This window comes from Trachurus japonicus, chromosome 17 (genome assembly GCF_045865225.1).
Source record: "Trachurus japonicus isolate A0001 chromosome 17, Traja_1.0".
NCBI classification, from domain to species: domain Eukaryota; kingdom Metazoa; phylum Chordata; class Actinopteri; order Carangiformes; family Carangidae; genus Trachurus; species Trachurus japonicus.
Genome location: NC_140923.1, coordinates 10,383,153 through 10,410,773, shown reverse-complemented (window position 1 = coordinate 10,410,773; position 27,621 = coordinate 10,383,153). Strand labels below are relative to the sequence as shown.

General features: G+C 46.2%; 4 protein-coding genes across 7 annotated transcripts; all 4 read right to left on the bottom strand.

Moving 5' to 3' along the window:
* Positions 1-14,152: 14,152 nt before the first annotated feature.
* LOC146970134 (tripartite motif-containing protein 16-like) lies at positions 14,153-16,321 on the bottom strand. 4 transcript variants are annotated; one of them, XM_085804936.1, is made up of 2 exons: positions 15,684-16,321; positions 14,153-15,470 (listed from the first exon to the last, which is right to left on the bottom strand). In XM_085804936.1, the coding sequence occupies exons 1-2, from the start codon at positions 15,978-15,980 to the stop codon at positions 14,301-14,303; spliced, it is 1,467 nt and encodes a 488-aa protein (XP_085661062.1). In that variant the 5' UTR covers positions 15,981-16,321; the 3' UTR covers positions 14,153-14,300. The 4 variants fall into 4 exon arrangements, with proteins under 4 accessions (XP_085661062.1, XP_085661063.1, XP_085661065.1 ...); XM_085804937.1 differs by having other exon boundaries at positions 14,154-15,417; positions 15,724-16,321; XM_085804939.1 differs by having other exon boundaries at positions 14,155-15,406; positions 15,773-16,321.
* Positions 16,322-17,098: 777 nt separating this feature from the next.
* On the bottom strand, positions 17,099-19,293 carry LOC146970133 (tripartite motif-containing protein 16-like). Its single transcript, XM_085804932.1, has one exon. The coding sequence runs from the start codon at positions 19,159-19,161 to the stop codon at positions 17,470-17,472; it is 1,692 nt and encodes a 563-aa protein (XP_085661058.1). The 5' UTR covers positions 19,162-19,293; the 3' UTR covers positions 17,099-17,469.
* Positions 19,294-21,428: 2,135 nt separating this feature from the next.
* On the bottom strand, positions 21,429-23,414 carry LOC146970132 (tripartite motif-containing protein 16-like). Its single transcript, XM_085804934.1, has one exon. The coding sequence runs from the start codon at positions 23,412-23,414 to the stop codon at positions 21,750-21,752; it is 1,665 nt and encodes a 554-aa protein (XP_085661060.1). The 3' UTR covers positions 21,429-21,749.
* A 2,188-nt stretch (positions 23,415-25,602) lies between these two features.
* LOC146970131 (tripartite motif-containing protein 16-like) lies at positions 25,603-27,385 on the bottom strand. Its single transcript, XM_085804931.1, has one exon. It carries the CDS (start codon positions 27,383-27,385, stop codon positions 25,694-25,696), a length of 1,692 nt encoding a protein of 563 aa, XP_085661057.1. The 3' UTR covers positions 25,603-25,693.
* Positions 27,386-27,621: the final 236 nt, after the last annotated feature.

Below are 27,621 nucleotides of genomic sequence, written 5' to 3'. Positions count from 1 at the left end.
TCTCTCCACCCCCCCCCCCCCCCCCCCCCCCCCCCCCCCCCCCCACCAGAGGCTGCCTTGATCAACTCTTGCTAACATTTCCATATTTCGCACATTCTGTGACATAAACTGTAAACTGTTTTCTTGTCTGTAACAACATCTATTGCACGTCTGTCCGTCCTGGGTGAGGGATCCCTCCTCTGTTGCTCACCCTGAGGTTTCTCCGATTTTTCCCTGTTAAAAGGGTTTTCCATGGAGTTTTTCCTCAGTCGATGTGAGGGTCTAAGGACAGAGGATGTTGTTACGATGCCATGTAAAGCCCTTTGAGACTAACTGTTTGTAAAAACAGGCTATACAAATAAAATTGCCTTGCCTTGCCTTGCCTTGCCTTGCCTTGCATTTACCTGAGATCAGTGGAACAACTTCTCCCCAGTCAGAGAATACACAGTATCTAATCATCTGATATAAAACAATATATTATTTATGATTAACCCATTGGGTGAAAAGCTGTTTGTCTTATGACCCAACATAAAAACACAGTGGTGGCTCCTTGTGGTGTTTAACCTGTAAATGAGTCATTTACCTGGTCACACTCCTCCAATAGGAAGACGTGTGAGGAGACATGTGGACAGGAGCAGGAAGAAGAAGAGGGAAGTGCTGTCAGGCTTTGATTTGTTCCAACAACAGGAGCAGTTTGAGGAAAGCAGGTCGACTTATCACCTGGAACAAGTGGGATGAAAACAGTTCAGTCAGTCAGCAGTCAGACTCTCTCCTCAGGACCTGTCAGCAGTTATCAAAGAGTCTGAGTTTCTAAATAATATTTGATCTGTAACCATTTGTTCTTCAGGTTACGCACAGACATTTATTGACAGTGTTTGAATCTGTATTTCTGCTGTTTTAAGAGGAAAACCTCTCACATTAGTTTTACATTTCTCCATCAGCTTTGAATCAGAACCTGAAATAAAGACACATGAATAGTTGATTGATTCTTCAGTGTAAACAGTTTTATTATTGATGTGAAGCTTCAGTTTGTTCACACATTAATCAGCAACCGTCTGTGACGGCCTCCTGCCTGTGTATGCCTGTGTGTGCGTGTATGGTTGTCTTTGCCTTGTCAAGCTGCAGGTGATGAGCTGGTGGGCGTGGCCAATTCCCAACCTGTGATAAGCTGGTCCTTCTTCCTGCCTCAGTCTTTTCCTGACATCGCCTGGCTCCGGAGGGAGAGCTGTGTGCCGCAGCCCCTCGTTTTCGTTTGTGTTCCCTTTGTTTGCTTTGCCATCATTTTGGTCCCTTTTGTTGGGAAATAAATTATCATTTTGTTACTTTTACCCGCGTAGTTCCTTTTATTTGTCCGACCATGAGCCAGGTCGTGACAAATGTGGGGGCTCGTCTCGTTGTCCGTGTGCGCTAGTAAGCCAGAGTTGTGAATGAACTCATGGGAATTTGTGAATGGAACCGCTGTGGCGGCGTTACTATCGAGTAGCGTGGGAACCCGGAAGTCGCGAGGGCTTGTGTGTGTGGTTTGTACGCCACGGTTTAGCTGGGAACTGCGTCGGTAAATTTTGGGCCATGGTTGTGTTGTTTTTCTGGGTCACTTGGTTTTTGTTGCTGCTTAAAGATAATTGTTTTGTCCGGGCATCCTGATCAGGTAGCCGCCGGGTGAGCAGATCTCGCCACTTTATTATTTTGCCTTTTTTGTTTTGGTCGGTAACCCTGAGGAGGGGGTGCGCTGGCTTTGGGTTGTTGCAACTGGCCAGTCTCGGTCAGAGGTAATATCCTGCGGTTGGTGTCACTTCGAGCTCGGCAAGCCGACGAAGACTACGTGAGGTTTTGTAAGTATTGTGGTAGGTAGTTAGGGGTTGGGGTGTCTCGGCTTGTTTTTTTTCGTAGCTCCTCGTTTGGGAGTTACCTGGTAAGTAGCAGCAAAAGTAAGTGTCCTGGAGTGTGGTATTACTGTGTGTAGAGTATGGCGGATGTGGCGTTTTTTGTCCAGGCTCCGTCGGAGGAGTTGCTGGATAAATGCACGCGGGAACAATTGTTTAAAATAGCGGAGCATTATCATATTGATATCCCAGATAGAAGAGTGAAAGACGCGACGGTTCAGAATGTTTTGTTTGCTGCATTATGCGAGTTGGGTATATTGTCGAGTGCTGCGCGTTTTCCCCAGGCCAGGGTGGAGAGTTTGGCTCCACTGGCTGCGGGCGCGAGTGTGCTCACTTTTGAGCAGCAGAAAGAGTTACTGTCGTTGCAGTTGGAGCATGCTAAGACGTTGAAGTCAGTTGAAATAGAGAAGCAGATTGCAGTGGAAAAACTCCGTTACCAGACGGAACAAACGAAGCTGTCGGTAGAGCAGTCTCGGCTGGATTTGCTGAGGGCTGGATTTTCGGGTGGAGCCGCCTCGGGAGCGCAGGAGAGTTCCTCCGTTCGTCCCGGGGGCGGAGGTGAGTGTTTTGATGTGCTTGGCAATCTGAGGTTACTTCCGAAGTTTAATGAGCGGGATCCAGAGTCGTTTTTTTCTTTGTTTGAACGTGTGGCTGAGTCACGGAAGTGGCCTGAGTCAGCCCGCACGGTGATGCTCCAGTGCGCACTGACTGGCCGTGCGCAGGAGGCTTATTCTGCTCTGTCGGTGGCTGATGGCCAGAATTATGAGTGTGTAAAGTCTGCTGTATTGAAAGTGTACGAGCTCGTGCCGGAGGCTTATCGCCAGCGCTTTCGTTCGTGGAGGAGAATGGAGAAGCAGACGCACCTTGAGTTTGCTCGTGACCTGACGGGTCATTTTGCGCGTTGGTGTACCGCGTTAAAAGTGGAGACGTTTGAGGATTTGTCCGAGTTAATTGTGTTGGAGCAGTTCAAAAATTCCATACCTGAAAACATTGCACAACACATTAACGATCTCAAGGTAAGACGTGTGTCTGAAGCTGCTTCTGTGGCGGATGACTATGTGTTGACGCATAAACGCTCTTTTGGTGAGTGGCGCGCGCATAGTGGCAGCCGTGGTGGACCGTTTGCAGAGCGTGCTGAGGCAGCTCTGGGGAGTTATGTTGGTCGTTCAGGTAAATCCGACGCCAGGGAACGTAACTCGAGGGGTTTTGAAAAAACCTGCAGTTATTGTCATAAAAGAGGTCATTTCAGAGCTGATTGTTACGCACTTAAACCCAGGGTTCCCCAGGGGGGTCCCATGGCGCAGCCAAAAGGTGCTTGCTGCGCTGTCTCGTTGCCTCGCGCACCAGCGGTGAGTGAGGTGGGTGTGCCAGCTCGGGGTGAGTCCGTGTCTGTGGGATTGGCGTCTTTTCTACCGTTCATTTCTGATGGCCATGTTTCTCTGGTGGGGGGCAGGTTGAAGGTGCCAGTTAAAATACTGCGCGACACAGCGGCCTTTGATTCCTTCATTCAGGCTTCTGTGCTGCCTTTTTCCGCCGAGACTCACACAGGTTGTTGGGTGCCTGTTGTAGGTATGGAAATGAATGTGTTACAAGTCCCTCTGCACAAAATCACATTACACTCTGATCTCTTCCAGGGCGAGATAGCTGTGGGTGTGAGGCCGGCGCTGCCTGTTGAGGGGGTCACTCTGATCCTAGGTAACGGTGCTGCAGGTGAGCGGGTGTGGGGTGATGTGGCCCCGTCTCCAGTGGTTTCCTCAGTTCCCCTGGTGAGGAAGCAGCCTGATGAGGATGAAATAAGTTTCCCTGAAGTGTTCACAGCGTGTGCGGTGACGCGGTCTATGTCCCAACATTCTCCACCAGAGCCGCCTGAGTGTGGCGTGGGTGATGGTGAGGCAGTAGATGGGTTGTGTTTCTCCCTGTCTGATGTTTCCCTTTCAGTTACGCAGGAAGAGTTGGAGAGTGAGCAGCGAGCCGACGCGTCCCTGAAGGGACTGTTTGACATGGTGTTGCCTGCGTCGGAGGTAAAGAACGACTCTCACTGTTACTTTCTGTTGAAGGGATTGCTCATGAGAAAATGGGTGCCTCACGGGGACGATTTTGTAGGGGATCCCGTCCTCCAGATTGTCCTGCCTTCTAAGCTCCGTGAGACGGTGCTTCGCCGGGCCCATGATGACTCGGGACACTGGGGGGTGAGAAAAACATACAACCGAGTGCTGAAACATTTTTTTTGGCCTAAATTAAAGAGGGATGTGTCTGAGTATGTGAAAACCTGTCATACCTGTCAACTTGCGGGGAAGCCCAATCAGGTGATTAAACCAGCTCCTCTGTTTCCGATTCCGGCTGTGGGTCAGCCATTTGAACACCTTATTATAGACTGTGTGGGTCCGTTGCCACGTTCCAAGTCGGGTGCTGTTTATTTGCTTACTGTCATGTGCCAAACCACCCGTTATCCGGCAGCGTATCCTTTACGCACGATCACAGCGCGTTCTGTGGTGCGCGCCCTGACACAGTTCATTGCTATATTCGGTATCCCGAAGGTGATTCAAACTGACCGCGGATCAAACTTCACCTCTCACCTGTTTTCACAAGTTTTGAAACAGTTGGGGGTTAAACACAATAAAGCATCGGCATATCACGCTCAGAGTCAGGGGGCCCTGGAGCGTTTTCACCAGTCTCTGAAGTCGTTGTTACGTACATATTGTGTGAAACTGGACGGAGACTGGGAGGAGGGGTTGCCCTGGTTACTGTTAGCGGCGAGGGAGGTGTCCCAAGAGAGCACAGGGTTCAGTCCCAACGATTTGGTGTTTGGGCACACTGTGCGCGGCCCTCTGGATCTTTTGTGCGAGCAATGGAAGGATGCTGCTCCACCAGAAAATGTACTTGATTATGTAAATGGGTTCCGTCATAGGTTGTATGCTGCAGGGGTATTGGCAAAGAAAAACTTGGTTACTGCACAGAGTAAGATGAAGACACTGTATGACCGGAGGGCTGAGAAGCGGGTGTTCAGTGAGGGGGACCGGGTCTTGGCGTTACTTCCCATCATTACTTCTCCATTTCAGGCGAAGTATGCAGGTCCCTATGAAATAAAGAAAAAAACGTCTGAACATAACTACATCATTGCTACGCCTGATCGTAGACGGAGTGTCCAGATGTGTCATGTCAACTTATTGAAACCTTACTATGAACGTGTCCCTCCAGGTGAAGCTGTCTCCGCCTCCTCTGTGCCGGCGCGGCCTGTGTGTTCTGTGAGTAGAGTGTCTGCTGTTTACCCTCCACAGTCGGTGCCTGCAGGGGTGGAGGATGGTCTGCCCGACGCTGATGCTGGGGTGCAGCAAGGTCGGTTAAAAAACTCTGAGTCCTTGAACAATTTACATCTTCTGTTGGGCCATCTGTCTGATTCACAACCAGCAGACCTGGTTAAAGTGATAAATTCCTTCCCATCTCTGTTTGGTGACACTCCTTCTCAAACAAATGTAATTGAACATGATATAGATGTAGGTGATGCACTCCCAATTCGCCAACGGTTTTACCGCGTTAGTCCTGAAAAACGTGTGTTCCTTGATGCTGAAGTGAAGTATATGTTGGATAACTGTATTGCTGTTCCCTCCTCTTCCAGTTGGGCCTCTCCCTGCATTTTAGTGCCGAAGCCAGACAAAACATTCAGGTTCTGCACTGATTTTCGCAAGCTAAATGCTGTAACGAAACCAGATTCTTTTCCGCTGCCTCGTATGGAGGATTGCGTTGACCAGGTGGGCCACGCCGCATTTGTAAGTAAATTTGACCTGTTGAAAGGATATTGGCAGGTTCCGCTGTCCGAGCGTGCACGTGAACTGTCTGCATTTATTACACCAAATGGTCTCTTCTCGTATAATGTTATGCCTTTTGGTTTAAGAAACGCTCCTGCCACGTTCCAGAGGCTCATGACCAGAGTCTTGGGGGACTTAGAGGGGTGCACTGTGTATTTGGACGACGTGGTGGTGGTTTCAGACTCGTGGCAGTCTCATGTGGAGCGTGTCCGTGCGTTGTTCTTGCGCTTGGCTGAGGCGCGCCTGACCATCAACCTCGCCAAGTGCGAATTTGCACAGGCCACGGTGACGTACCTGGGCCGGGTTGTGGGTCAGGGTAAAGTCCGTCCCGTTGCAGAGAAAATAAGAGCTGTCCAGTCCTATCCTCCGCCCACTACTAAGAAGGAACTGATGAGGTTCCTGGGTTTGGTGGGGTATTACAGGGGGTTTTGCCGTAACTTCTCAGAAGTCGTTGCACCATTAACTGATCTACTTAAAATGCGTGTCCCATTTGTGTGGTCTCCTCTCTGTCAGCAGGCGTTCGAGAGGATAAAGTCTCTGCTGTGTGAAGCGCCGGTCCTGGCCGCTCCGAGGTTTGACCGACCTTTTGCGCTTCAAGTCGACGCTAGTCACATCGGAGTAGGTGGGGTTTTGTTGCAAGCCGATGAGTTGGGGTTGGAAAAACCAGTGTGTTTCTTTTCCAAGAAATTTAACTCGTATCAATTGAACTATTCAACGATTGAAAAAGAGGCACTGGCGTTAGTTTGGGCTCTGAGAAACTTTGAAGTGTACTTGGGCTCTGGAGCGGTACCCGTAGTAGTGTACACTGACCACAACCCACTTTTGTTTTTGAACTCGCTGCAATGTCCTAACCAGCGTCTGATACGTTGGTCGTTATTTCTACAGTCACATTGGCTTGATATTAGGCACATAAAGGGTGCGGAAAACGTCGTAGCCGACGCACTGTCTCGCGTTCCTCAGGATTGAGGTTTGAGCTAAGACTTTATTGCTGTTATGATGTTCTCTTGCTCTCCTGTTCACTCTTCTGTCGTCCTTCCCTCTTAAATTGCTTCCCACTGGTACCAGGTTGCTGAGGTGGGGGTGTGGAAGATGCGCATGGTGAGCTGTGTGGTTTTCAACAGCAGCTGGTGTTCCTGTCCTCGGATGTGTGTGCCCTTGGGTGTGTGCCTTAAACATGGTAAACCCTATACATGTAAAAAAAAAAAAAAAAGTAAGACTTTAAAGTAAGTAGAATGTGTATATATTTGTGAAGAAAACAAACTTTACAGTAAGTAGTCTGTGTAGATTTGCAAAATTTAAAAAAAAAAAAAAAAAAAAAAAAAAAATTGGTTTTGGTTTAATGATGAGGGAGCTATTGTCGGCTTCGGGGTTGGGCCCCGTTTTTCAGGGAGGGGGGTGTGACGGCCTCCTGCCTGTGTATGCCTGTGTGTGCGTGTATGGTTGTCTTTGCCTTGTCAAGCTGCAGGTGATGAGCTGGTGGGCGTGGCCAATTCCCAACCTGTGATAAGCTGGTCCTTCTTCCTGCCTCAGTCTTTTCCTGACATCGCCTGGCTCCGGAGGGAGAGCTGTGTGCCGCAGCCCCTCGTTTTCGTTTGTGTTCCCTTTGTTTGCTTTGCCATCATTTTGGTCCCTTTTGTTGGGAAATAAATTATCATTTTGTTACTTTTACCCGCGTAGTTCCTTTTATTTGTCCGACCATGAGCCAGGTCGTGACAAATGTGGGGGCTCGTCTCGTTGTCCGTGTGCGCTAGTAAGCCAGAGTTGTGAATGAACTCATGGGAATTTGTGAATGGAACCGCTGTGGCGGCGTTACTATCGAGTAGCGTGGGAACCCGGAAGTCGCGAGGGCTTGTGTGTGTGGTTTGTACGCCACGGTTTAGCTGGGAACTGCGTCGGTAAATTTTGGGCCATGGTTGTGTTGTTTTTCTGGGTCACTTGGTTTTTGTTGCTGCTTAAAGATAATTGTTTTGTCCGGGCATCCTGATCAGTTAGCCGCCGGGTGAGCAGATCTCGCCACTTTATTATTTTGCCTTTTTTGTTTTGGTCGGTAACCCTGAGGAGGGGGTGCGCTGGCTTTGGGTTGTTGCAACTGGCCAGTCTCGGTCAGAGGTAATATCCTGCGGTTGGTGTCACTTCGAGCTCGGCAAGCCGACGAAGACTACGTGAGGTTTTGTAAGTATTGTGGTAGGTAGTTAGGGGTTGGGGTGTCTCGGCTTGTTTTTTTTCGTAGCTCCTCGTTTGGGAGTTACCTGGTAAGTAGCAGCAAAAGTAAGTGTCCTGGAGTGTTGTATTACTGTGTGTAGAGTATGGCGGATGTGGCGTTTTTTGTTCAGGCTCCGTCGGAGGAGTTGCTGGATAAATGCACGCGGGAACAATTGTTTAAAATAGCGGAGCATTATCATATTGATATCCCAGATAGAAGAGTGAAAGACGCGACGATTCAGAATGTTTTGTTTGCTGCATTATGCGAGTTGGGTATATTGTCGGCTGCTGCGCGTCCTCCCCAGGCCAGGGTGGAGAGTTTGGCTCCACTGGCTGCCGGCGCGAGTGTGCTCACTTTTGAGCAGCAGAAAGAGTTACTGTCGTTGCAGTTGGAGCATGCTAAGACGTTGAAGTCAGTTGAAATAGAGAAGCAGATTGCAGTGGAAAAACTCCGTTACCAGACGGAACAAACGAAGCTGTCGGTAGAGCAGTCTCGGCTGGATTTGCTGAGGGCTGGATTTTCGGGTGGAGCCGCCTCGGGAGCGCAGGAGAGTTCCTCCGTTCGTCCCGGGGGCGGAGGTGAGTGTTTTGATGTGCTTGGCAATCTGAGGTTACTTCCGAAGTTTAATGAGCGGGATCCAGAGTCGTTTTTTTCTTTGTTTGAACGTGTGGCTGAGTCACGGAAGTGGCCTGAGTCAGCCCGCACGGTGATGCTCCAGTGCGCACTGACTGGCCGTGCGCAGGAGGCTTATTCTGCTCTGTCGGTGGCTGATGGCCAGAATTATGAGTGTGTAAAGTCTGCTGTATTGAAAGTGTACGAGCTCGTGCCGGAGGCTTATCGCCAGCGCTTTCGTTCGTGGAGGAGAATGGAGAAGCAGACGCACCTTGAGTTTGCTCGTGACCTGACGGGTCATTTTGCGCGTTGGTGTACCGCGTTAAAAGTGGAGACGTTTGAGGATTTGTCCGAGTTAATTGTGTTGGAGCAGTTCAAAAATTCCATACCTGAAAACATTGCACAACACATTAACGATCTCAAGGTAAGACGTGTGTCTGAAGCTGCTTCTGTGGCGGATGACTATGTGTTGACGCATAAACGCTCTTTTGGTGAGTGGCGCGCGCATAGTGGCAGCCGTGGTGGACCGTTTGCAGAGCGTGCTGAGGCAGCTCTGGGGAGTTATGTTGGTCGTTCAGGTAAATCCGACGCCAGGGAACGTAACTCGAGGGGTTTTGAAAAAACCTGCAGTTATTGTCATAAAAGAGGTCATTTCAGAGCTGATTGTTACGCACTTAAACCCAGGGTTCCCCAGGGGGGTCCCATGGCGCAGCCAAAAGGGGCTTGCTGCGCTGTCTCGTTGCCTCGCGCACCAGCGGTGAGTGAGGTGGGTGTGCCAGCTCGGGTTGAGTCCGTGTCTGTGGGATTGGCGTCTTTTCTACCGTTCATTTCTGATGGCCATGTTTCTCTGGTGGGGGGCAGGTTGAAGGTGCCAGTTAAAATACTGCGCGACACAGCGGCCTTTGATTCCTTCATTCAGGCTTCTGTGCTGCCTTTTTCCGCCGAGACTCACACAGGTTGTTGGGTGCCTGTTGTAGGTATGGAAATGAATGTGTTACAAGTCCCTCTGCACAAAATCACATTACACTCTGATCTCTTCCAGGGCGAGATAGCTGTGGGTGTGAGGCCGGCGCTGCCTGTTGAGGGGGTCACTCTGATCCTAGGTAACGGTGCTGCAGGTGAGCGGGTGTGGGGTGATGTGGCCCCGTCTCCAGTGGTTTCCTCAGTTCCCCTGGTGAGGAAGCAGCCTGATGAGGATGAAATAAGTTTCCCTGAAGTGTTCACAGCGTGTGCGGTGACGCGGTCTATGTCCCAACATTCTCCACCAGAGCCGCCTGAGTGTGGCGTGGGTGATGGTGAGGCAGTAGATGGGTTGTGTTTCTCCCTGTCTGATGTTTCCCTTTCAGTTACGCAGGAAGAGTTGGAGAGTGAGCAGCGAGCCGACGCGTCCCTGAAGGGACTGTTTGACATGGTGTTGCCTGCGTCGGAGGTAAAGAACGACTCTCACTGTTACTTTCTGTTGAAGGGATTGCTCATGAGAAAATGGGTGCCTCACGGGGACGATTTTGTAGGGGATCCCGTCCTCCAGATTGTCCTGCCTTCTAAGCTCCGTGAGACGGTGCTTCGCCGGGCCCATGATGACTCGGGACACTGGGGGGTGAGAAAAACATACAACCGAGTGCTGAAACATTTTTTTTGGCCTAAATTAAAGAGGGATGTGTCTGAGTATGTGAAAACCTGTCATACCTGTCAACTTGCGGGAAGCCCAATCAGGTGATTAAACCAGCTCCTCTGTTTCCGATTCCGGCTGTGGGTCAGCCATTTGAACACCTTATTATAGACTGTGTGGGTCCGTTGCCACGTTCCAAGTCGGGTGCTGTTTATTTGCTTACTGTCATGTGCCAAACCACCCGTTATCCGGCAGCGTATCCTTTACGCACGATCACAGCGCGTTCTGTGGTGCGCGCCCTGACACAGTTCATTGCTATATTCGGTATCCCGAAGGTGATTCAAACTGACCGCGGATCAAACTTCACCTCTCACCTGTTTTCACAAGTTTTGAAACAGTTGGGGGTTAAACACAATAAAGCATCGGCATATCACGCTCAGAGTCAGGGGGCCCTGGAGCGTTTTCACCAGTCTCTGAAGTCGTTGTTACGTACATATTGTGTGAAACTGGACGGAGACTGGGAGGAGGGGTTGCCCTGGTTACTGTTAGCGGCGAGGGAGGTGTCCCAAGAGAGCACAGGGTTCAGTCCCAACGATTTGGTGTTTGGGCACACTGTGCGCGGCCCTCTGGATCTTTTGTGCGAGCAATGGAAGGATGCTGCTCCACCAGAAAATGTACTTGATTATGTAAATGGGTTCCGTCATAGGTTGTATGCTGCAGGGGTATTGGCAAAGAAAAACTTGGTTACTGCACAGAGTAAGATGAAGACACTGTATGACCGGAGGGCTGAGAAGCGGGTGTTCAGTGAGGGGGACCGGGTCTTGGCGTTACTTCCCATCATTACTTCTCCATTTCAGGCGAAGTATGCAGGTCCCTATGAAATAAAGAAAAAAACGTCTGAACATAACTACATCATTGCTACGCCTGATCGTAGACGGAGTGTCCAGATGTGTCATGTCAACTTATTGAAACCTTACTATGAACGTGTCCCTCCAGGTGAAGCTGTCTCCGCCTCCTCTGTGCCGGCGCGGCCTGTGTGTTCTGTGAGTAGAGTGTCTGCTGTTTACCCTCCACAGTCGGTGCCTGCAGGGGTGGAGGATGGTCTGCCCGACGCTGATGCTGGGGTGCAGCAAGGTCGGTTAAAAAACTCTGAGTCCTTGAACAATTTACATCTTCTGTTGGGCCATCTGTCTGATTCACAACAAGCAGACCTGGTTAAAGTGATAAATTCCTTCCCATCTCTGTTTGGTGACACTCCTTCTCAAACAAATGTAATTGAACATGATATAGATGTAGGTGATGCACTCCCAATTCGCCAACGGTTTTACCGCGTTAGTCCTGAAAAACGTGTGTTCCTTGATGCTGAAGTGAAGTATATGTTGGATAACTGTATTGCTGTTCCCTCCTCTTCCAGTTGGGCCTCTCCCTGCATTTTAGTGCCGAAGCCAGACAAAACATTCAGGTTCTGCACTGATTTTCGCAAGCTAAATGCTGTAACGAAACCAGATTCTTTTCCGCTGCCTCGTATGGAGGATTGCGTTGACCAGGTGGGCCACGCCGCATTTGTAAGTAAATTTGACCTGTTGAAAGGATATTGGCAGGTTCCGCTGTCCGAGCGTGCACGTGAACTGTCTGCATTTATTACACCAAATGGTCTCTTCTCGTATAATGTTATGCCTTTTGGTTTAAGAAACGCTCCTGCCACGTTCCAGAGGCTCATGACCAGAGTCTTGGGGGACTTAGAGGGGTGCACTGTGTATTTGGACGACGTGGTGGTGGTTTCAGACTCGTGGCAGTCTCATGTGGAGCGTGTCCGTGCGTTGTTCTTGCGCTTGGCTGAGGCGCGCCTGACCATCAACCTCGCCAAGTGCGAATTTGCACAGGCCACGGTGACGTACCTGGGCCGGGTTGTGGGTCAGGGTAAAGTCCGTCCCGTTGCAGAGAAAATAAGAGCTGTCCAGTCCTATCCTCCGCCCACTACTAAGAAGGAACTGATGAGGTTCCTGGGTTTGGTGGGGTATTACAGGGGGTTTTGCCGTAACTTCTCAGAAGTCGTTGCACCATTAACTGATCTACTTAAAATGCGTGTCCCATTTGTGTGGTCTCCTCTCTGTCAGCAGGCGTTCGAGAGGATAAAGTCTCTGCTGTGTGAAGCGCCGGTCCTGGCCGCTCCGAGGTTTGACCGACCTTTTGCGCTTCAAGTCGACGCTAGTCACATCGGAGTAGGTGGGGTTTTGTTGCAAGCCGATGAGTTGGGGTTGGAAAAACCAGTGTGTTTCTTTTCCAAGAAATTTAACTCGTATCAATTGAACTATTCAACGATTGAAAAAGAGGCACTGGCGTTAGTTTGGGCTCTGAGAAACTTTGAAGTGTACTTGGGCTCTGGAGCGGTACCCGTAGTAGTGTACACTGACCACAACCCACTTTTGTTTTTGAACTCGCTGCAATGTCCTAACCAGCGTCTGATACGTTGGTCGTTATTTCTACAGTCACATTGGCTTGATATTAGGCACATAAAGGGTGCGGAAAACGTCGTAGCCGACGCACTGTCTCGCGTTCCTCAGGATTGAGGTTTGAGCTAAGACTTTATTGCTGTTATGATGTTCTCTTGCTCTCCTGTTCACTCTTCTGTCGTCCTTCCCTCTTAAATTGCTTCCCACTGGTACCAGGTTGCTGAGGTGGGGGTGTGGAAGATGCGCATGGTGAGCTGTGTGGTTTTCAACAGCAGCTGGTGTTCCTGTCCTCGGATGTGTGTGCCCTTGGGTGTGTGCCTTAAACATGGTAAACCCTATACATGTAAAAAAAAAAAAAAAAAGTAAGACTTTAAAGTAAGTAGAATGTGTATATATTTGTGAAGAAAACAAACTTTACAGTAAGTAGTCTGTGTAGATTTGCAAAATTTAACAAAAAAAAAAAAAAAAATTGGTTTTGGTTTGATGATGAGGGAGCTATTGTCGGCTTCGGGGTTGGGCCCCGTTTTTCAGGGAGGGGGGTGTGACGGCCTCCTGCCTGTGTATGCCTGTGTGTGCGTGTATGGTTGTCTTTGCCTTGTCAAGCTGCAGGTGATGAGCTGGTGGGCGTGGCCAATTCCCAACCTGTGATAAGCTGGTCCTTCTTCCTGCCTCACTCTCTTCCTGACATCGCCTGGCTCCGGAGGGAGAGCTGTGTGCCGCAGCCCCTCGTTTTCTTTTGTGTTCCCTTTGTTTGCTTTGCCATCGTTTTGGTCCCTTTTGTTGGGTAATAAATTATCATTTTGTTACTTTTACCTGCGTAGTTCCTTTTATTTGTCCGACCATGAGCCAGGTCAGTTCAATGACAATTTAGTAATTACACTAATATATAGGCCTATCAATCAATCATATCCTTATTGATTATTATCATATGTACACTTTGATTAAACCTCAAAAAACCTTATTTGTGACTTAACAACATTTGACCTGAAAAACACATTAATGTAATTCTATATTTCTTAGTTTCCACAGTGAGAACAAACGTCAGTGATAAAGGAAGGCCTGGTGATTTCTCAGTTAAAGCAGAAGTAAGCGATCCGGTCATTTTGGCTAACTTCGTTAGTTAGCAGCCCCCGCCCTCGTCATGGATCTATTGGTCCTCGTCCCTACGTCACCACATTCACGCGCATCCCTTGGCTGCACACACAGCCCTTCATGCCGTTCTCGCTCCTCATTGGATAAAGGTTGTAGGATACAAGGAAGTATACAAGACGTTTTCTCCTCGGCTTACAGCAGAGCAGAGTGACTGACAGACCCGTGTTTCAGACCAAACACTATATGTAAGTGATTGCTGTCGGAAGATATAACTATTTAAGACTTATATTAACACAAATATTCCGCTTACTTCTGCTTTAAGGCCCAAACAACAACACACAAACACATTACACAAATATCCAACAAACATTAAGAGCTCAGAGAAGTTTCTATTTTCATGTGGAGAAATGTGAGTTTAGGTAAAGAAACATCATGAGCAGTGATCTCCTCCACGGCTCCAGCTCCACCTCAACAAACTCAAACATCAACACAACAAGAAATTACAAGAGGTCAAAGTCCCGTCCATAATGTTTGATTGACAGCTGATCTCTGTGCAGTGCAGAGACACAACAGCAATGAACTTTTATCAACAAACATGGGGACTAAAGAAAGTGATGAACTAAAATACAGATTTTAACCAACTGCACCTTCAATGATCTTTGTCTATTTGAGTTTACACAACTCAGCTGTTGATCCACTGATTCCCCCAATATCAATTAACCCAACTCCAGCATATAGAGGCTGAGTGAATGTGGTCAGGACTCTGTGGAGGAGAGTCATGGTTTCAGAGACGCTGTAGAAGGACAGAATACCTGCTCTGTGATCCAGGTACACTCCTACTCTGGAGGACCGAGGACCTGAGACTGGAGTCTGGATGTTGTTGAACAAAAATGTGAAACTGTTGCTGTTACAATGTAATGCCCAAGATTTGTTATTGTGTCCAAATCTACATTCATTTCCTGCTCTGCTGATATTCTTGTATGCGACTGCTACAGAAACTGGTACTTCTCTCCTCTCCACCTCCCAGTAACAACGTCCAGTCAGACTCTCTCTACTCAGGACCTGACACCATCCAGTAAATCTGTCTGGGTGACTAGAATAAGACTGTGGGTTACCCCGTAACATTACTTTCCTGTTTCCATCAGATAATAACAGCCGTGTGTGTGCTGTGTTTGGATCCAGTGTGATGTCCTGTGAATATCCTAAGAAGTCAGCTCTGGTCCTGGGCTCTGGTGTTGACAGTAAAACATCCACTTGAGTCACAGTCAGTGAGATGTTTGTCCATGTGTCTCTCAGAAGGTCCTGTAGTTTGTCTCTGAGCTCTGACACAGCTGCTGTCACATGCTCAAAGTGTCTGAGAGGACGGACATTGATGCTGGATGAGTGTGTGGATGGACTGAGTGCTGACAGTGAGGAGTAGTTGTATAGAAACTGGGTGTGATCCTCTGTGTGTGACAGCAGCTTCAGCTCAGCGTCTTTCCTCTTCAGCTCAGTGATCTCCTGCTCCAGCTTCTTCTCAAGCTCTTTGACTCCACTCACTTGAGTTTCCTGCTGGGATCTGATCTGCTGCTTCAGCTCAGAGCTTCTTTTCTCCATGAGACGGATCAGCTGAGTGAAGATCTTCTCACTGTCCTCCACTGCTTTATCAGCAGAGCCATTGATGGCCTCCACCTCCTGTTGAAGCACCTTCACATCTTTCTCTCTGTCCTGGATTCTCTGCTGGATGTTTTGTCGACTCAGCTCCAGCTCTCTCTGCCTCTCAGTCCTTTCTGCTGCAGCTGAGACTGTGTCGTGGCCTTTATGTTCATCCACAGGGCAGAGATAACAGATACACTGCTGATCAGTGCGGCAGAACATCTTCATCACCTCATCATGACGAGAGCAGATGTTCTCCTGGAGCTTCTTGGTTGGCTCCACCAGCTTGTGTTTCTTTAATGGAGCTGCTCCATAATGAGGCTGCAGGTGTTTCTCACAGTAGGAGGCCGGACACGTCAGACAGGACTTGAAAGCTTTGCGTTTCCTCCCAGTGCAGACATCACAGGCCACATCTTCAGGTCCAGCATAGCGGTGATCAGCAGGAACAGCTTGGAGGCCAGTCTTCTTCAGCTCCTCCACTAAAGCTGCTAACATGGTGCTTTTCACCAGGACAGGTCTCGATGTGAAAGTCTGCCTACACTGAGGGCAGCTGTAGATTTTCCTCCCATCCTCTGCATCCCAGTGGGTTTTAATACAGTTGAAGCAGTAGCTGTGTCCACAGGGAATAGCCACTGGATCCTTCAGTAGATCCAGACAGATGGAACAAGAGAAGGTCTCCTGGTCCAGATGAACTCCTTTCTGAGCCATTTCACCTCCTCACGGTCTCTGTCCAACAGTCCGACTTTCACCTCTCACAGACGATGACTGTCTGAGTTTCACTTTCCTGGAACAGAAACTAGTTTGAGCTCTGATCTAAACAACATGTGTCTCTGCAGTGAAAGGGGCCTGTCAGCTCTTCCTCTTCACCACATGTTGGTTCCACCCATCTTCAAACTGTAGATCTAAAGAGGAGGGAACAAGGAAACATCTGAACAGGGTGGAGCTCAGTGTTTGAGAGCAGGAAGAACAGGGAGGGTTGTCTGTGTTGTCTTGACCTGAAAAGGGAGAATAGCAGTCGCTGTAGTAAAAAGTCCTGTATTTCTATCTATAATTAGGAGGAGAAGTACAAATGTGCAGAAAACAGATATAGTATTTTCTTTAAGACGTAGAAGAAATAAGGAAGTTGTTGCTGAGGACAACACATTTACTATTACTTACACTACACTATAAAAGGAGGAGTTATGGTTATACTTTGCTTTTTGCCATTTATAAAGGAAATTAGTGAATATATAAGAAGTCATGAAAATAAAACTATTCTCATGGTGTTTCATCTTCTTACACAACCCTGTGTCAAACAATAAATAAATTAACCTTGTGAGTTTTATTTATAACAGTAAAATGAGCAAAAAATCAAATATCTTAAAACTAATTCAGACTCAACTTGTTTTCCTTTTCTATTTATTCATGTCACTTCTGACTGGATATTTTTAACAGGAGCTTGCTGTCATTCAACAAGGCCACTAGATGGCGATGTTAGGCCACTGCTACAGGAGCAAAGAGGAATTGAACAAACACACTGGTCTTGCAATTCATTGTAGTTTATTGAGTTCGTGCAAGAGACAAATTATACAAATATGAAACATTACAATGGATTTGGTCACATATTGAATCAGTAAAGTTTGTTAAATGACTTTTGTTCAGTGATTTCATGCAGATTCACATCAAACAATCACATTGTTTTACCTAAATCAATCACCTCCTCATTGATAATTATCATGATATTTACACTTTGATCAAACTTCATAGACCTTATATGTGATTCAACAGTATCAATGTACATATGATTATAAATTTCTTAGTTTCCACAGTGAAAACAAATCTCAGTGATAAAGGTGGTGATTTCTCTGTTTAGGCCCAAACAACAGCACACAAACACATCAACACAAATATCCAACAAACATTTAGAGCTCAGAGAAGTTTCTATTTTCATGTGGAGAAATGTGAGTTCAGGTAAAGAAACATCATCATGAGCAGTGATCTCCTCCACGGCTCCAGCTCCACCTCAACAAACTCAAACATCAACACAACAAGAAAAGACAAGAGGTCAAAGTCCCGCCCACAATGTTTGATTGACAGGTGATCTCTGTGCAGTGCAGAGACACAACAGCAATGAGCTTTTAGAAACAAACATGGAGACTAAAGAAAGTGATGAACTAAAATACAGATTTTAACCAACTGCTTCTTCAATAATCTTTGTCTATTTGAGTGTACACAACTCAGCTGTGTCTCCAACATTCAAACTAAGGAGATAAGGAAACCCAACTCCAGCATGTAGAGGCTGAGTGAATGTGGTCTGGACTCTGTGGAGGAGAGTCATGGTTTCAGAGACGCTGTAGAAGGACAGAATACCTGCTCTGTGATCCAGGTACACTCCTACTCTGGAGGACTGAGGACCTGAGACTGGAGTCTTGATGTTGTTGAACCAAAATGTGAAACTGTTAATGTCATTGTCACACTCTAATGACCAAGATTTGTCATTGAATCCAAATCCACATTCGTCCAACCTCCCTGCTCTCCTGATATTCTTGTATGCAACTGCTGCACGAACTGCTCCTTTCCACTCCACCTCCCAGTAACGACGTCCAGTCAGACTCTCTTCACTCAGGACCTGAGACCATCCTGTGAATCTGTCTGGGTGACTAGGATAAGACTGTTTTTTCCACTTATAAGTCACTTTTCTGTTTTCCTCAGACAATAACACTTTGTTGTTTGCTGTGTTTGGATCCAGTGTGATTTCCTGTGAATATTTTAAGAAGTCAGCTCTGGTCCTGGGCTCTCGTGGTGACAGTAAAACATCCACTTCAGCCACAGTCAGTGAGATGTTTGTCCATGTGTCTCTCAAAACGTCCTGTAGTATGTCTCTGAGCTCTGACACAGCTGCTGTCACATCCTCAAAGTAACTGAGAGGATGGATATTGATCCTGGATGAGTGTGTAGATGGACTGAGTGCTGACAGTGAGGGGTAGTTGTTTAGAAACTGGGTGTGATCCTCTGTGTGTGACAGCAGCTTCAGCTCAGCGTCTTTCCTCTTCAGCTCAGTGATCTCCTGCTCCAGCTTCTTCTGAAGCTCTTTGACCTCACTCACTTGAGTTTCCTGCTGGGATCTGATCTGCTGCTTCAGCTCAGAGCTTCTTTTCTCCATGAGACGGATCAGCTGAGTGAAGATCTTCTCACTGTCCTCCACTGCTTTATCAGCAGAGCCATTGATGGCCTTTACCTCCTGTTGAAGCACCTTCACATCTTTCTCTCTGTCCTGGATTCTCTGCTGGATGTTTTGTCGACTCAGCTCCAGCCCTCTCTGCTTCTCAGTCCTTTCTGCTGCAGCTGAGACTGTTTTGTGGCCTTCGTGTTCATCCATAAGGCAGAGGTGACAGATACACTGCTGATCAGTGCGGCAGTACATCTTCATCACCTCATCATGACGAGAGCAGATGTTCTCCTGGAGCTTCTTGGAGGGCTCCACCAGCTTGTGTTTCTTTAATGGAGCTGCTTCATAGTGAGGCTGCAGGTGTTTCTCACAATAAGAGGCAAGACAATGCAGACAGGACTTGACAGCTTTGAGTTTTCTCCCAGTGCAGACATCACAGGCCACATCTTCAGGTCCAGCATAGCAGTGATCAGCAGGAGCAGCTTGGAGTCCAGTCTTCTTCAGCTGCTCCACTAAAGCTGCTAACATGGTGTTTTTCACCAGGACAGGCCTCGGTGTGAAGTGCTTCCTACACTGAGGGCAGCTGTAGATTTTCCTCTCATCCTCTCCATCCCAGTGGGTTTTAATACAGTTGAAGCAGTAGCTGTGTCCACAGGGAATAGTCACTGGATCCTTCAGTAGATCCAGACAGATGGAACAAGTCAACGTCTCCTGGTCCAGATGAACTCCTTGCTGAGCCATTTCACCTCCTCACAGTCTGACTTTCTCTGTCCTCTGAAGGAAAACTCTTCTTTGCTGCTTCTGCTCTTGCTTACTTGCTGGACACTGACTTATCATCAAAGACAGGTGCTTATAAGGTTAACCTTGATACATGGACACAGTGAGAGACGGGGTGTGTTATCTGTCATTTACAATGTGCAGTTAAAATTATGACCAGAGTAAATTAGAACAGTTTCACTAGAGACACTCACAACAACTGAGCAGATTATTCATGTTTTACAATGTTTCCAGCTAAATTAATATATTTACAGAAGATGAAAAAATCAAACCTTATAATATGATGTTTTATAGTCTTTGATCTCTTAATTGATTCATCAGTCCTGTTGACGACCTGAGAACAAAACAACCATTTAAACAACTGATCATCTGTCATAAAAATAAATCATCCACTACTTAAACTGCATTGTAAGCAAGCATGGACTTGGATCATGTGAACTTGTGATTTATTTATTTCCAGTCTCCAGTTACTGCAACGTCTCCAGGAGGAAACTCCTCCAGTTCTGTCTTCCTACAGAGAAAACACTAGTCGTCTGTCCTCGACCGAGGATGAAGAGTTGCTGTGTGAAACTCAGCTGCTTCACATTTACCTGAGGTCAGTGGAACAAGTTCTCCACAGTCAGAGAACACACAGTATCTAATCATCTGATATAAAACAATATATTATTGATGATTAACCCACTGGATGAAAAGCTGTTTGTCTTATGACCCCACATAAAAACACAGTGGTGGCTCCTTGTGGTGTTTAACCTGTAAATGAGTCATTTACCTGGTCACACTCCTCCTCCAATAGGAAGACGTGTGAGGAGACATGTGGGCAGGAGCAGGAAGAAGAAGAGGGAGGTGCTGTCAGGCTTTGATTTGTTCCAACAACAGGGGCAGTTTGAGGAAGGCAGGTAGATTTCTCACCTGGAACAAGTGGGATGAAATCACTGAGTCTTCACACCTGTTCACACTCTTCATGTTTCCCTGAGACAGAGTCAAGACCTGATTCTGTCTCTGAACACATGGTGTGACAACTATGTCCACCATTTTTCCTTGTAGGCAAATGTACATTTATTCAAAATTCCTATACAGTCATTGAATGCAGCTGCTACTGAACATTGACCCTCTCCAGCTCCCACTAACAATATCAGTCAGTCAGCAGTTATCAAAGAGTCTGAGTTACTAGAACAATATTTGATCTTCCACCGTTTGTTCTTTGGGTTACACAGAGATCCTTATTGAGAATGTTTTCTGCTGTTTTAGGAGGAAAACCCCCCACAGTAGTTTCGCATGTCTGCATCAGCTTTGAATCAGAACCTGGACAAAAGACACAAGAAAAGATGTGATTGATTTTTTTTTTTTTTTTTTTTTTGGGGGGGGGGGGGGTAAAAAGTGTTTTATTGATGGTGTGAAGCTTTAGTTTGTTTATACATTGATCAGTTAATTCTTTTAAATGACTTTTTAGTGATTACATGACCAGATATATCAATCTATAATCCCCATATTCATTATATCATCATCATCATTATATTTACACTTTGATTAAACCTCAAAAAAACTTATTTGTGACTTAACAACATTTGATCTGAAAAACACAATGTAATTCTATATTTCTTAGTTTCCACAGTGAGAACAAACCTCATGATAAAGGACGGTCTGGTGATTTCTCTGTTAAGGCCCAAACAACAACACAAACACATCAACACAAATATCCAACAAACATTTAGAGCTCAGAGACATTTCTATTTTCATGTGGAGAAATGTGAGTTTAGGTAAAGAAACATAATCATGAGCAGTGATCTCCTCCACGGCTCCAGCTCCACCGCAACAAACTCAACACAACAAGAAATGACAAGAGGTCAAAGTCCCGCCCATAATGTTTGACTGACAGGTGATCTCTGTGCAGTGCAGAGACACAACAGCAATGAGCTTTTAGCAACAAACATGGAGACTAAAGAAACTGATTAAATAAAATACAAATTTTAACCAACTACTCCTTCAGTGATCTTTGTCTATTTGAGTTTACAGTGCAGAGACAGCAGTGAGCTTTTAGCAACTGTGATGGAGACTAAGAAACTGATGAGCTAGAATACAGATTTTAACAAGCAGCACCTTTAAAAGAGAGAAAAAACCAATGCACTCATCTTGAATAAAAATATTAAAATGCCTTTACTGCATTAAGGGCCAAACATTGTAAAAAAAAAAAAAAAAAACTGAGAGCCTTCGTTAGGAAGTGTAGTCTGACACCAAAATAGGCACAATTAAAAGTCTGGTTACGGGTGTAGGCATTTGAATCATCAGTTGCACCAAATACAGACAGGAGAAGCAATTAATACAAGACAGGCAATGAGGCACATCTACTTAACAATCTTTACAGAAAATTATGATATTCAAGATCTTCATTAAGACCTGGATAGCGGGTTGCTCCCAACTTGAAAATCCAGAAGCTCTCACGCTGGTTTAGTTGTCTCAACCTATTACCTCCCCTCATGGTTTGTGGTATGTGATCAATACCTACTGTAGGACCCTAAGGATGGAAGGTCTTTGGCTGTTTTCAGCTGCTTCGTCTATTTGAGTTTACACAACTCAGCTGTGACTCCATTAAACCAGAAAAGACGAAGTCCAGCACGTAGAGGCTGAGTGAATGTGGTCTGGACTCTGTGGAGGAGAGTCATGGTTTTAGAGACGCTGTAGAAGGACAGAATACCTGCTCTGTGATCCAGGTACACTCCTACTCTGGAGGACCGAGGACCTGAGACTGGAGTCTGGATGTTGTCATGCAAAAATGTATAACTGCTGTTGTTACAATGTAATGTCCAAGATTTATCATTGAGTCCAAATCCACATTCATTTCCTGCTCTGCTGATATTGTTGTATGTGACTGCTACATAAACTCCTCCTCTCCTCTCCAACTCCCAATAACAACGTCCAGTCAGACTCTCTCTACTCAGGACCTGAAAATATCCAGTGAATTTGTCGCTGTGATGACAATCTGATTGTTCTTTTATCTTTAATGTTGCTTTTCTGTTTCCCTCAGATAATAACAGCCATGTGTTTGCTGTGTTTGGATCCAGTGTGATTTCCTGTGAATATGTTAAGAAGTCAGCTCTGGTCCTGGGCTCTGGTGGTGACAGTAAAACATCCACTTCAGTCACTGTCACTGAGATGTTTGTCCTTGTGTCTCTCAGAAGGTCCTGTAGTTTGTCTCTGAGCTCTGACACAGCTGCTGTCACATCCTCAAAGTGTCTGAGAGGACGGATATTGATGCTGGATGAGTGTGTAGATGGACTGAGTGCTGACAGTGAGGGGTAGTTGTGTAGAAACTGGGTGTGATCCTCTGTGAGTGACAGCAGCTTCAGCTCAGCGTCTTTCCTCTTCAGCTCAGTGATCTCCTGCTCCAGCTTCTTCTCAAGCTCTTTGACTCCACTCACTTGAGTTTCCTGCTGGGATCTGATCTGCTGCTTCAGCTCAGAGCTTCTTTTCTCCATGAGACGGATCAGCTGAGTGAAGATCTTCTCACTGTCCTCCACTGCTTTATCAGCAGAGCCATTGATGGCCTCCACCTCCTGTTGAAGCACCTTCACATCTTTCTCTCTGTCCTGGATTCTCTGATGGATGTTTTGTCGACTCAGCTCCAGCTCTCTCTGCCTCTCAGTCCTTTCTGCTGCAGCTGAGACTGTGTCGTGGCCTTTATGTTCATCCAGGCAGAGGTGACAGATACACTGCTGATCAGTGCGGCAGAACATCTTCATCACCTCATCATGACGAGAGCAGATGTTCTCCTGGAGCTTCTTGGAGGGCTCCACCAGCTTGTGTTTCTTTAATGGAGCTGCTTCATAGTGAGGCTGCAGGTGTTTTTCACAATAAGAGGCCGGACACGTCAGACAGGACTTGACAGCTTTGAGTTTTCTCCCAGTGCAGACATCACAGGCCACATCTTCAGGTCCAGCATAGCAGTGATCAGCAGGAGCAGCTTGGAGTCCAGTCTTCTTCAGCTCCTCCACTAAAGCTGCTAACATGGTGCTTTTCACCAGGTCAGGCCTCTGTATGAAGTCCTTCCTACACTGAGGACAGCTGTAGATTTTCTTCCCATCCTCTGCATCCCAGTGGGTTTTAATACAGTTGAAGCAGTAGCTGTGTCCACAGGGAATAGTCACTGGATCCTTCAGTAGATCCAGACAGATGGAACAAGAGAAGGTCTCCTGGTCCAGATGAACTCCTTGCTGAGCCATTTCACCTCTCACAGACGACGACTGTCTGAGTTTCTGTTCCTCAGAAGTGAAACTACTTTGAGCTCTGATCTAAACAACATGTGTCTCTGCAGTGAACGGGGCCTGTCAGCTTCACCACATGTTGGTTCCACCCATCTTCAAACTGTAGATCTAAAGGGGAGGGAACAAGGAAACACCTGAACAGGGTGCAGCTCAGTGTGTTTGAGAGCAGGAAGAACAGGGAGGGTTGTCTGTGTTGTCTTGACCTGAAAGGGGAGAATACTGTAGCTGTCGCTGTAGTAAAAAGTCCAGTATTTCTATGTATAATTAGGAGGAGGAGAAGTACAAATGTGCAGAAAACAGATATAGTATTTTCAATCAAATCCAAGTTTCTCCAGATTGTACATTAGTAGCATATGAGTAAAATCAGTCACATCTCATCTGCAATTTAAAAGAAACAGGAAGTTCATGTTGCTGAGGACAACACATTTACTATTACTTAATCCCTTTTGAATAAATATCTTTTCCCAAATAATCCACAGTCTGACGTTTCAGCATCAACAACCTTATTGTCTATGTTCATATTTATCTTTATTTATTCATGTAACCATTCACTTAATACTTGCTACAACACTATTAAATGAGGTGTTTTAGTTCTAGTTTGCTTTCTGCCATTTATAGAAGAAATTAGTGAATATATAAGAACTCATAAAAATAAAACTATCTTTATGGTGTCTCGTCGTCTTAAACAACCATGTGTCAGACAATACATGAAATTAACATTGTGAACATTTACTTTTGTTGACTTATTTCTCGTTATTATAACCTGTAAGAGATGACCCAGCTGTTCAGGACTAATGAAGAACCACTAACAAGTGATTGTAGGCTACATCTAGAAAATACCAGGTCAACTGTGTACAGTACACAGTAGATGAACTGTTAACAGGAGTTTACTGTCTTTCATCAAAGCCACTAGATGGCAATGTTAGTCTTTGTCTTAAGAGCAGAGCTGCGGCTGGTACAGGGGCACAGAGGAACTGAAACACACACTGGTGCTGCAATGCATTGTAGTTTATTGAGTTTATACAAGAGGCAAATCATACAAATATGGATTATTACAATTGATTTTTTTTCACACATTTAATCATTAAAGTATGTTAAAGCAGAAGTAAGTGGTCCGGTCGTTTTCTCTAATGCTGCGTTCCAGGCAGGCTTTTGAAATCGTAAATTACAGCTTCAAGTCACAACTTACGACTTTGTAGCGTTCCAGGCAACCCACTCGTGTTTTTCCGACCTGTTTTACCGGTGAAAGTCACTATAACGACCACTCGTAACTTCTGACCCGTGAACTCGTACCAGATCGAACTGGTACTACTTCACGGTCGGAAAAATACGAGTTTCCTTGAACGCACCATAACAGTCCTCGTCCCTACGTCGCCACATTCACAGCGTCCCTTGGCTGCACACACAGCCCTGCATGCCGTTCTCTCTCCTCATTGGATAAAAACTGTAGGATACGATAAATGTTTTCTCCTCGACTCAGAGCAGAGCAGAGGGACTGAGAGACCCGTGTTTCAGACCAAACACTCTATGTAAGTGACTGCTGTCGGAAGATATAACTATTTAAGACTTATATTAACACAAATATATCACTTACTTCTGCTTTAAATGACTCTTGTTCAATGATTTCGTGAACAGATTCACTTCATCTGCACAATCATTTCATTGTCATGGCATTTAAACTTTGATAAAACATCACTGATCTCATTTGTGACTCAACAACACATGAATATAAATGTAATAATAGTTTTCTCTCTTTCCACAGTGAGAACAAACCACAGTGATAAACGAAGGTCTGTGGCCCAAACATCAACACAAAAACACATCAACACAAATATCCAACAATCATTTAGAGCTCAGAGAAGTTTCTATTTCATGTGGAGAAATGTGAGTTTAGGTAAAGAAACATCATCATGGGGCGTTGTTTAGCTCAGTAGGTTGAGCAGGCGCCCCATGTGTTGAGTCTATAGTCCTCGCTGCAGGCGGCACCCGGTATGAATCCCGCATCAAACGGCCCTTTCTTGCATGTCATTCCCCTCCAGCTCCACCTCATTAAACTCAAACATCAACACAACAAGAAATGACAAGAGGTCAAAGTCCCGCCCATAATGTATGATTGACAGGTGATCTCTGTGCAGTGTAGAGACACAACAGCAATGAGCTTTTAGGAAATAACATGGAGACTAAAGAAACTCATTAACTGAAACAAAGAGTTTAACTACTCCTGCAATGATCTTTGTCTATTCCAGTTTACACAACTCTGCTGTCTCTCCAACATTCAAACTAAGGAGATAAGGAAACCCAAGTCCAGCATGTAGAGGCTGAGTGAATGTGGTCTGGACTCTGTGGAGGAGAGTCATGGTTTCAGAGACGCTGTAGAAGGACAGAATACCTGCTCTGTGATCCAGGTACACTCCTACTCTGGAGGACTGAGGACCTGAGACTGGAGTCTTGATGTTGTTGAAGCAGAATGTAAATTTATTAATCTCATTGTCACACTGTAATGACCAAGATTTGTCATTGAATCCAAATCCGCATTCATCCGACTTCCCTGCTCTCCTGATATTCTTGTATGCGACTGCTGCACGAACTGCTCCTTTCCACTCCACCTCCCAGTAACGACGTCCAGTCAGACTCTCTCTACTCAGGACCTGAGACCATCCTGTGAATCTGTCTGGGTGACTAGAATAAGATTGTTTTTTCCACATATATGTCACTTTTCTGTTTTCCTCAGATAATAACACTTTGTTGTTTGCTGTGTTTGGATCCAGTGTGATTTCCCGTGAATATCTTAAGAATCCAGCTCTGGTCCTGGGCTCTGGTGGTGACAGTAAAACATCCACTTCAGTCACTGTCAGTGAGACGTTTGTCCATGTGTCTCTCAGAAGGTCCTGTAGTATGTCTCTGAGCTCTGACACAGCTGCTGTCACATCCTCAAAGTGTCTGAGAGGACGGATATTGATGCTGGATGAGTGTGTAGATTGACTGAGTGCTGACAGTGAGGGGTAGTTGTGTAGAAACTGGGTGTGATCCTCTGTGTGTGACAGCAGCTTCAGCTCAGCGTCTTTCCTCTTCAGCTCAGTGATCTCCTGCTCCAGCTTCTTCTGAAGCTCTTTGACTCGTCTCACTTGAGTTTCCTGCTGGGATCTGATCTGCTGCTTCAGCTCAGAGCTTCTTTTCTCCATGAGACGGATCAGCTGAGTGAAGATCTTCTCACTGTCCTCCACTGCTTTATCAGCAGAGCCATTGATGGCCTCCACCTCCTGTTGAAGCACCTTCACATCTTTCTCTCTGTCCTGGATTCTCTGCTGGAGTTTTTGTTGACTCAGCTCCAGCTCTCTCTGCTTCTCAGTCCTTTCTGCTGCAGCTGAGACTGTGTCGTGGCCTTTATGTTCATCCATAAGGCAGAGTTGACAAATACACCTTTGGTCAGTGCGACAGAAAATCTTCATCACCTCATCATGACGAGAGCAGATGTTCTCCTGGAGCTTCTTGGACGGCTCCACCAGCTTGTGTTTTTTAAATGTAGGTGATTGAAAATGAGGCTGCAGGTGTTTCTCACAGTAGGAGGCCGGACACGTCAGACAGGACTTGGCAGCTTTGAGTTTTCTCCCAGTGCAGACATCACAGGCCACATCTTCAGGTCCAGCATAGTAGTGATCATCAGGAGCAGCTTGGAGTCCAGTCTTCTTCAGCTCCTCCACTAAAGCTGCTAACATGGTGTTTTTCACCAGGTCAGGTCTCGGTGTGAAGTCCTTCCTACATTGAGGACAGCTGTAGATTTTCTTCCCATCCTCTTCATCCCAGTGGTTTTTAATACAGTTGAAGCAGTAGCTGTGTCCACAGGGAATAGCCACTGGATCCTTCAGTAGATCCAGACAGATGGAACAAGAGAAGGTCTCCTGGTCCAGATTAACTCCTTTCTGCGCCATTTCACCTCTCAGGAATGACGACTGTCTGAGTGTCACTGCCTTAACTTTAAATCTTAAAAGGGCGGAACAAGGAAATATAACAACTGAAGTCACCTTGCTTTTTCTGAGATTAAAAGAAAGAACGAGGTTTGTCAGGCTTTTCCACATTCCAGTACAAGAACCAGCTGCCTTGACTTTACTTAGTTTGTATCATTTATTTTGTTTGATTTTATTTAGTTTTCTGATTTCAGAACCTA